Here is an 8,972-nt window from a genome sequence, read left to right as displayed (position 1 = left end):
TGTTTTTGCAAGACTTTATTTGTTTTAACAGTTTGTATCATCTCAGTACACTTTAGATATATTTACAGTACAAATCTTACTTGTGGACAGGGCTTTGTTAGGTTCGTAAATCTTCCAGAGAAATATTCATATTCACAAAGTTGCCCTGGTTGGGTAGACTGATTGTCGAGGCCGAGGTAAGGACAAGCTTTCTTAGTTAACTGTGATACAATAAAAATACTAAATCTCAATCTAAGGCACCGTTTCTATCCTATTGTTAAAGACAACTTTGTGGACTCAGAGCAGTCAGCTCTACTCGAGCCCTCAAAGATGCAGCAGGACCTGGAATAGATACAGTATCTGTTCAAGCAGCAGCTACAACAGCCTCCCCAACATGTGCTACTCATGAGTGGAAAGAGGAGTAGGAAAGGTTTGGGTTATGTATGAGACTTCTAGAACATCTGGGAAGGAACAAATTACTTTCCACCAGAATATCACACAACTCTCCTACGAGTCTGTACAGTAAAGCTCCTTCTGTTCCCAGTAACCATTCTCTAAACATAGCGAGTAATTTGTGACAGTGCAAAGTCTCATGTTTTCTAGATGAATAATGGATGAAAGCCAAAAAGCTCAGAGACACAGTAAATAATGGAGGACGGTTTATGGAGTCTGTTACATTCTTTAAGCTTATTAATCAAAGCTAAGATCTAAAGCCCCTAGTCTTTATGTACAAAGAGATTTTTAGTTAGCCAGCAGAGAGAACAAGGCAAAAATCAAGGTCCCCAAACCTCGTGCTTGGACTGTCCAAGCATCGGGAATTTCAAGATTTCAATACAGTTCATGAAAAATCCAAAAGAGAAAGAAAAGTCTGACCCATGTCATATTTTGTTTTGTGGATGTACCCTGCCTCGAAGAACAGTTAAGACCTGAGCTGATATGCCTACCAAAACTATCCGACAACATCCCCACATCTTTTCACATCATATAAAACATATGTTGATGAATTAAAAGCGTCACAAAGAGGCACAGCCTTCACTCTCATCATGGGTCAGACATGTTGCTGAGGGCTGGAACAACTCGTCATCAAAATGTGTTAAGTCTCTGTGAGGCAGTATTCAGGATCAGGGTTTGGGGATATGGGGCTGAAAGCTCTCAAACATACACACAAATACAACAGATTTTTAGAAACACATTGTGGGTCCCCACTTGGCCCCTTGTTTTTTTTGCAGAGCTTGTGTGGATAAGGGCTTCATTTAAATTTTTCCAGGCTGCCCAAACGTAACCTGACTACCCCGTCGCAGGGCACGAGTCAAACAGAAACCTAACATATAGCACAGTCACATACACAGAGACTTCAATGATCCACATCCTGACGCCACTCCGTCCTACACATGGCTTCATTTGCCTAATACTGATTATATACACAATGCAATAACACTTAAATATATGTAGAAATGTATTTTCATATATAAACAAACAGCCAAATTTTATATTATAAAAATAATTGAAATGTGTTTTACTGGGATGTAGCAGCTAGTGTGTTGGGAATTTTCAATGACTGTTAATAATAATGAGAAATAAGTGTAGGTGATGAAAGAGCTGCACGGACAGAGGGATGGAGGATGGATGGAGGAGTGTGTGTGGATGTGTTGGTAAATCTCAAGTTAAAACCAGATAATTGAAAACCTGATTTTTTAGTTTCAGCCAAACATTTGAGTTCAGTTCAGTAACAAACGCAAACTGTGTTTATGAATAATTCACCCTTAAAATGATCATTTCTTTATCAATTACTCAACTCACGTCATGTTGAATACGCAGAGAGAACTTTTTTCTCACAAGCCTCCTCTACGAAGATTTTAAAGACGAAGGAAATTCTTGCCAGACTCCATTGACAAAACCAGTAATTTTACATTACTGACCACAGGAGTTGCTGGTATATCGCTGCCTCGATCAGTTAGTTTGTGTTTGTTGTGTGTGTTGTAGGACTTTGGTGAATCAAAACTCACCCGTTAATACGCCAACGTCACACAATAACACAAACTAACAAACTGATAGAGGTAGTGGTAGACCAGCAGCTCCTGTGTTCAGCGAGGTAAAATTACTGTTTTTGTCAATGGAGTTTGGCTTTGAAGAGAGCATTATTCAGTTCCCGTTAGAAAAGCCTTTTCATTTGGGAAGCACCAATCATACCACTGAATAATATTGTTAAACATGGACCCCTTAGACTTAAATTCATTGAGAATTTTCTCTGCTTTGGATTTGTCAGTCACCTGAGGCATGCCAGAAAAAATATTCATCAGACAAGGTGAGCAACTGATACACAAATGATTATTTTGTGGGTGAAGTTTTCCTTTAAGAAGCTCAGACGCAGCCAGTAATGAAACTAAAGGACTTAATCTGTTAAGACACTATGTCGCAGCTATGGTTATTCAAACAGTTGTGTGGTGCAAATGCAGTTGGTGGAGATGAGACTAAAACTGGATGCAACTCAGATTCTAATGAAAATAACAATGACATTGTTAGTAAACATAAATTCTATATACATATGTAAAATAAACAAGACCTTAATGAGCCCTAAATGAACAAACTAATGAAACTTCACTGAACATGTGATTTCACTAGTGTTGTGAATGAATCTCAACACTCTTCAGATTTAAATGTAACAGTTGGAGTTGTGCTCCTGATGCCCTCTAGTGGCCAGAGAAGGAAACACACAGTTAGAGAGTTTGGGAGAGTATGGGCCTGAGAGGACAGAGCTCTGTGGAGTATGAATACAGAATCTACTCCCAAGTGTTAAGCACATGACGAACTAAACTGTGCGTGAATGAGCTTCAGCACAAGCACTTTAGCAGAGTCACACTTAAGAATTAGAAGTTGGGGGAAAATGGGAAGGCCATATTGCTGGATGCTGCGAAAAGCAGCCGGTCAAGTAAATTTAGATGAATCACATGCGAAACCTGGGATGCTATCCCCACCAACCCCCCCGACAGAACAGAAAGTATTAATGTTCCTTCCTTTAACTGACGATATTCAATTCACACAGCCGAATGTGCATGTGTCCTGGAATATTCTCATACGAGAGAAAACAAAAAGACTAAACATATGATAACAATAATTACAATAACAAAGGAGCCAAAATTAATAAATTACAACAAATGCACCCCTGACAAAGACAAACTCTTAAAAAACATCATCAAATGTGGACAATGACATAGAAAAACAAATCTGGAGAACTAAACACAAGAGGAAGAGGAAAGAGACCTGAAGCGAGTGTGTTGAAGGACTAATGGAATTTCCCTGAAGCATTACGTTTTGTTTTTCTTTAGATATATATGATTTTAATATATTTGTTTCCTCATAATGTGGGGTGCAAATGTAGCACTTGGGGTGGTCTCTCCGCTTCACCTTGTGCTCCTCCGTCTGGAAGAGGAGGAGGAGAAAGAGGAGGAAGCTGTTTGGAACTGGTAGAGAACTTTTTTAAGGAGCTCAGCTGGACAGGAACTTTTCGAGTGCAACGGTAAGAGGCTTCTCAGCGACGGCTGCAGCATCACATCTCTATGGAGACACAGGAACATAGGGTTATATTTTAAGAAGACTGTGTCAATATTTCCAAACAGATGAATAAGTGTAAGTGACTCCTCACCTGACAGGGCTTCTATGGGCTGATTGGAGGAATGCAGGGTGACGGGGGTTCCCTTGTCCTCGAAGGCATCTGAGCTCCCGTCACAGTTGATCAGGACCTGGTTACAGTCCTCGGCCTCAATGAGGGGCCGAGTCTTGGAGTGGACGTTGAGGTCAATGAGTTCCTCAAAGCTCCACTGGTTGGATTTACCGTTGAGACCTGAGACCAACCCCACCTTGGCGGAGTCATTCAGGAACTCCGAGCCCTCAACTAGGCGGCCCTTAGGGACTGGACTGAGTGGGAGAGAGGAAGTGGGAGGCTGTTAGGAACGTGCTTTGGGAGATGAAAGACAGCTTTGTCACAGAGTGAAGGGTTGAGAATTGAGTACATGATGACGGAGAGATATCCAGCCTGAGACTTTTTCGGTTATGATCATATTCTGGATATGAGGTTTACATGGGCAGAGGGAAATTGGATTATTCATATTCCCTGTATACATGAGAAATTGTAGTAATCCGGTAACTGATTGCTGATCTTGATTGTTTGGTGCAATGTGGTAATAAAAACTGAGTCAGTCATTTTCCCGTCTTGTTGCTCCAACAAAATCAAACATGTTTAATTTTACTGCAAGGTTTTTAGGCTTGGCTCATGCAAATAATGAAGTTCAATGACGTGAACATTGTCAACAACCAATAGCTGCACTCTCCCCATCACTAAAAAAGAAGCAGCGAACCAGGTAGACAGTAAACGTACGCATAGATTGTAATGGCTGATTTATGGTAATGCACTTTACACTTTTAAAGAGTGTCACTTGACAGAAATTAAAGAGCAACATGACATTTTAAATTTATGCTTGGGTGAAAGGCTTCAGTGGTCTCCATGGTAATAAGAGACCTGTTTTTTTTAAGGCCCAAATGAATTTCTGTCACGTTTAGTGAAGTGTAATCAGCACGGAGAGATGTTTAAATTCACACAAATATTCAGCCGTATATATGTTATAATTAATAAAATCAATAACTACAAACACTGTTGATTTTTTTCCATGGTTCTGACTTGAAAACTATTTTGGTTTAGTAAATGTCTGCTGTCAGTCAGCCTGGTGAAGGCAATTTGACCAGCTGTTGTGCTCTCAGCTCCCAAGGAGCTCTGTCCACAGAAGCAGCTGTTTCCTGCTGAATGCAGGCCAGAGTTGGTGTAGACTGAAAACTACTATCTCCATGGCAATGACAGTAACAGTGTCAGTCACACTGTGCAACAAAATATGATGATGTCCGCGACATAACAAAATTCTCCCGGTGCGCACCATGAAAGAGAAGTATAACGTATGGGCAGAATCAGGCTGACAATAAAGACTTTCCATCCTATCCTATAGTACTCCAGGTAGCGTATTCGGGGTTCTCATAAATGGGATAAAGGCTTATCCTAGTTTCTGAAAGTTAAATATGGTGATGACATGCTCAAATATATCAATAGATAGTCCAAAAACCTGATCATCAAAGGGTTATCAATGTCTATAAACACACTCATTGTGTTAGTCTATCTCAGCTCCGAGCCAATCTTTACTACTGAAGAAGAAAATCCTTAAAAATCAGTCACAAATGTATAGTTTTATTTTTTGAAGTCAGTTATCAGTATGTTATTTCCTAAAGCAGCTGGAGGGGTGTGGTATTTTAACAAACAATAAACTGATGTGACAACAATGGTGCTTTTCTTGAGTTAATGTGAGGCCGCTGGTGTGAGGGAAACCAATACATTTTGACTCTTGTTTGCCTTTATACCATTTTCAATTACAATATCGTCAGCACCACTCTGAGCAGTTTCTGTGAGTTTATGATCTTTACCTTACTGCCTGAGTCTCATCTGTGCTTATGCCATTGTTATTCTCCTTGTCGTCTGTCTCTGGTTTTCCGTTCACACTGCCCAGGGGCTCATGGCGCTCTGCCATCGGTTCACCACAGGACAGATCACATCCATCTTTGTCATCCTCCACGGTGATGTCATCTGTCTGGCCTATGATGTCAATAGAGAAGTAGAATTGGATCAGACAAGTCCTAAGTCATGTTACACTATGTAAATTCACACAAACAAAACACTGATGTAAAGTATATGCAAACAAACTCGCAGAGGGGAAGACACACCTTCACGCTCAGTGATAAAATAACAAATTCAAAAATGCCATGATGCATGAATCTTCATGCATTCTGACAACATGAACCTGCCATCAGAGGATGAGAACACTTACTCTGGGTTTCATAGTTTATCTGGTCGTCTCCGTCCTCTCCTTCCTCTCCATCCTCCTGTTTATCGTCATCTCCTGCTTCTCTCTATGCAGGAGGTACAAACAACATGTTGACATTAGACTCACAAGTCAGTCTTAAGATGCTTTGCTTAAAGACTGATTACTTTCTCCCTGATTTTGGGTTTAGATGGGCGGATACAATTTCAGAGTTTAAAAAAACTCCCTACGTTGCAGAACCAATAGTAAATCTGCAGGGCGGTCCTTCGGTGGCTCGCTGAACTCTTGTGCTTGTAAACATAGTCCCACTAGAAACACATGTAGCGGGAAAAAATGGCTCAGTCGCGCTCGCAGGAAACGCCGTCAGAGTTAGTGGATGTTTGTCGCGTTTGCAGCGACACATTCTCGCCAACTAAAAGAAACAAACATAATCTTTTACAAGGCCATGACTCATCCGTCCGGCCGGACTATAGAGGGAATCGCCTTGTTGTTTGTTTAGCAGCAAAGCTAACATCAGGACGTCATCTGTTAAAAGCCTCCCGTTGTCGGATACGACATGAACCTACTCCAGTTAGCTCAATAATGTTGCAACTAAGACATCCGCTGGAAAAAATATTTTCTTCACGGATGAGCACACGTTTGATAAAACGGAGTTTAATCTCTTGGCATCCATTTTCAAGCTCTCTGTGTGTTTATTTCCTTGCGGACGAGAAAAGGGGGAGCGCACACTTCTGAGGAGGCATGTCCTTTTCAAAAATGCAAGAGGCGGTGCTTTGTTGCCGGCCGTTTTCGCGGGTGTGTTAAACACACTTTAGAAAGGAGTGTCCCCAGACTATCAGAAGGCGGAGATCTCTGATTGTCTGGTGGAGAATGAATGTGAGCTCACCTTCAAGTCATTTTGGTCCCCTCTTCTGGTTCTCTTCATTATCTCTTCAATCCTCTGCAATGGAAAAATAAAGCATTTGTTTTAAATTACTTAAAATACTATGTTGCCATTGTGGTCAGGGCTCTCAGAGGAGACTCTGGTCTATCAAAACATTCTCTTCTTCATCAGTCTATGCATACCTTCTTCCTCTCCATTCGTTCCTGCTGGTTCTGCTGCATGATGCGGTCTCTCTCCTGACGGACTCTTTCTGCCTCCTCCAGGGCTCTGGCCTCAGCCTCCTCCCGTTCCTTCTGGAGCTCAGCCTGCTTCAATGCCTCCTCTTCAGCCATTCTCACCCGCTCCTCCTCTGCTAGGCGAGCCTCTTCCTCCTCTCTAATTTTCCTCTCCTCTGCAAGTATCTTTTCCTCCTCCAGGCGTTTCAGTCGAGCCTCCTCTGCTAAACGCATCTCCTCTTCCTTTCTCACCCTGGGAGAGTAAAGAAACAGCAGCAAATGGCTTGAAAGCATACTCACAAATAAATGCAGTTCATAGCTAAAAGTGGACATGTAGGACATCACTTTCAACAGTATGAATACTTTTAGTCTTAGGTAAAAAAAAATGCTGTTGTTCAAACTAGTGATCTTTCTTATTTGTCTTCTGCTTTGTTGATGTTACTTCACTGTCACACACAATTTAAGAGATTCACTGAAAAATTCCAAAAGTCTTACTTCTCCTCTTCCTCTCTCTGTATCCTGAGCTGCTCCTCTCTTTCCTTCTGCTCTCGCATCAGCCTGCGGTTCTCTGCCAGGATCTTGGCTGCTTCAGCGGCTGAGTTGGTGCCCGTCGAGGCTTTAGAGTCTGGCAGGTGGGAAGACAAATATAGAGAAAGCATTAAGCACTTCTTGTCACCCATTTCTCAGAGTAGTGCTGACCCGAGGCCACAGCATCTGGCCCTTCACAGGATGCAGTGACTCGAGGATGAGTGATGAGAAGGGAGCAAGCCAGGATGGTGATGGAGGAGGTTGGTTGTGACATGAGCCCTTTTTACACAGAGATCTGTAATATTTCAGTAACAAAGACCATTTATTATGCTGGCCTTGCTTTTTTACACAGATCCAAACAATGCTGGCATAATGCCACCCCAGTGTTTGATTTTAGATAGCATGGTGGCATTCTAGAAGCACAAGAAACATACACTGCTAATTATAAATGAGCGTACCAAAACCGTGCCACCAACCACAATTTTGTTGTTACATCTTTAAAATGGATACACTGGAAAATGGTCTCTGCCCAGCTGAACAGAGTAATAAACCATTACTAAGCTCTTTTGTCTTGCAGAGCATATTTGTCTCCAAGAGGTGGCAGCAGCAACAACCTCAGATCTGTAACAGGATGTGACTCCAGCTGGAATCTAATAGGTCTCCTGTTCCACTGAGATTTATTGGAAACTGAGCTGCTGCCACGTCAGTTTGCAACACACACACACACACACACACACACACACACACACACACACACACACACACACACACTTTGGTACTGTACATGATCTGTCTATTAAATCAGATGATAATACTAAACCGACTGCTCTATGAGGCAGTATTAAACCGTGATCACATGATCTTCTGCTCAAAGTCATGATGCTACTGTAAGCATCACTGATAACATAGGGAACAAAGAGCTTTTACTCATTCTATTTCCCGTGCAATAAATATCATAATATTGTTAATATTCTCATGTCTTTTCTGCAGCTTTAATATTTTTTTTATATTTTTTAATCAAAGCTATTTTTTGTTTTCCGCAAATTCAACAATTTATTAATGCACAGCCCCCACCTCCGCAATTTCTTTTGAATCTACAAGCTCTTGCTGTTTTATTTCCTCCTTTTAATTGCTTTTACAAGTGCAACTCTTTTGGCTGAAACATGGCAATGTCAGGTGACGCAGCAGGGGCCTTCATTGCTGCTAGTTCTCTGAAGTCAGTTTGGTGTTTCTGGACCTTCAATCTGGAAATCCATCAGTTAAAAAAAAAAAAAAAAAAAAAATCTTCATTTACCTCCTCCTCTTCTATAATGTAGATTGCAGAATCTGTCTTGAGAGATTACTGGACCTTTAAATCAAGTGCCACAGGCTGAAGCTAATAGTGACTTGCAAAAAACAATATTTTGTCACTGAACAATTTAACAATGTTTCTGACAATTTAATCAATAATAATAATAATATTGCAAAAAAACTTTACTCTCCTAGCAATTAAGTGGATCAGCAATAACA

At 41.1% G+C, this 8,972-nt stretch overlaps 1 protein-coding gene across 15 annotated transcripts in view; it reads right to left on the bottom strand.

Moving 5' to 3' along the window:
• The window catches only part of map7d3 (MAP7 domain containing 3), a 32,664-nt gene continuing 23,692 nt past the window's right edge, over nt 1-8,972 (bottom strand). For all 15 annotated transcript variants that reach the window (XM_033633612.2, XM_033633615.2, XM_033633617.2 and 12 more), the window contains 7 exons: nt 7,431-7,560; nt 6,903-7,188; nt 6,724-6,777; nt 5,844-5,925; nt 5,443-5,611; nt 3,623-3,894; nt 1-3,534 (listed from right to left, as the gene is read on the bottom strand). In XM_033633612.2, coding sequence (XP_033489503.2) covers nt 3,527-3,534; nt 3,623-3,894; nt 5,443-5,611; nt 5,844-5,925; nt 6,724-6,777; nt 6,903-7,188; nt 7,431-7,560 — 1,001 coding nt within the window. In that variant the 3' untranslated portion in view covers nt 1-3,526. The remainder of the gene's footprint in view (nt 3,535-3,622; nt 3,895-5,442; nt 5,612-5,843; nt 5,926-6,723; nt 6,778-6,902; nt 7,189-7,430; nt 7,561-8,972) is intronic.

The sequence above is a fragment of the Epinephelus lanceolatus genome, chromosome 7 (genome assembly GCF_041903045.1).
Source record: "Epinephelus lanceolatus isolate andai-2023 chromosome 7, ASM4190304v1, whole genome shotgun sequence".
Classification (NCBI taxonomy): Eukaryota; Metazoa; Chordata; class Actinopteri; order Perciformes; family Serranidae; genus Epinephelus; species Epinephelus lanceolatus.
This window is presented reverse-complemented; position numbering and strand designations above follow the sequence as displayed.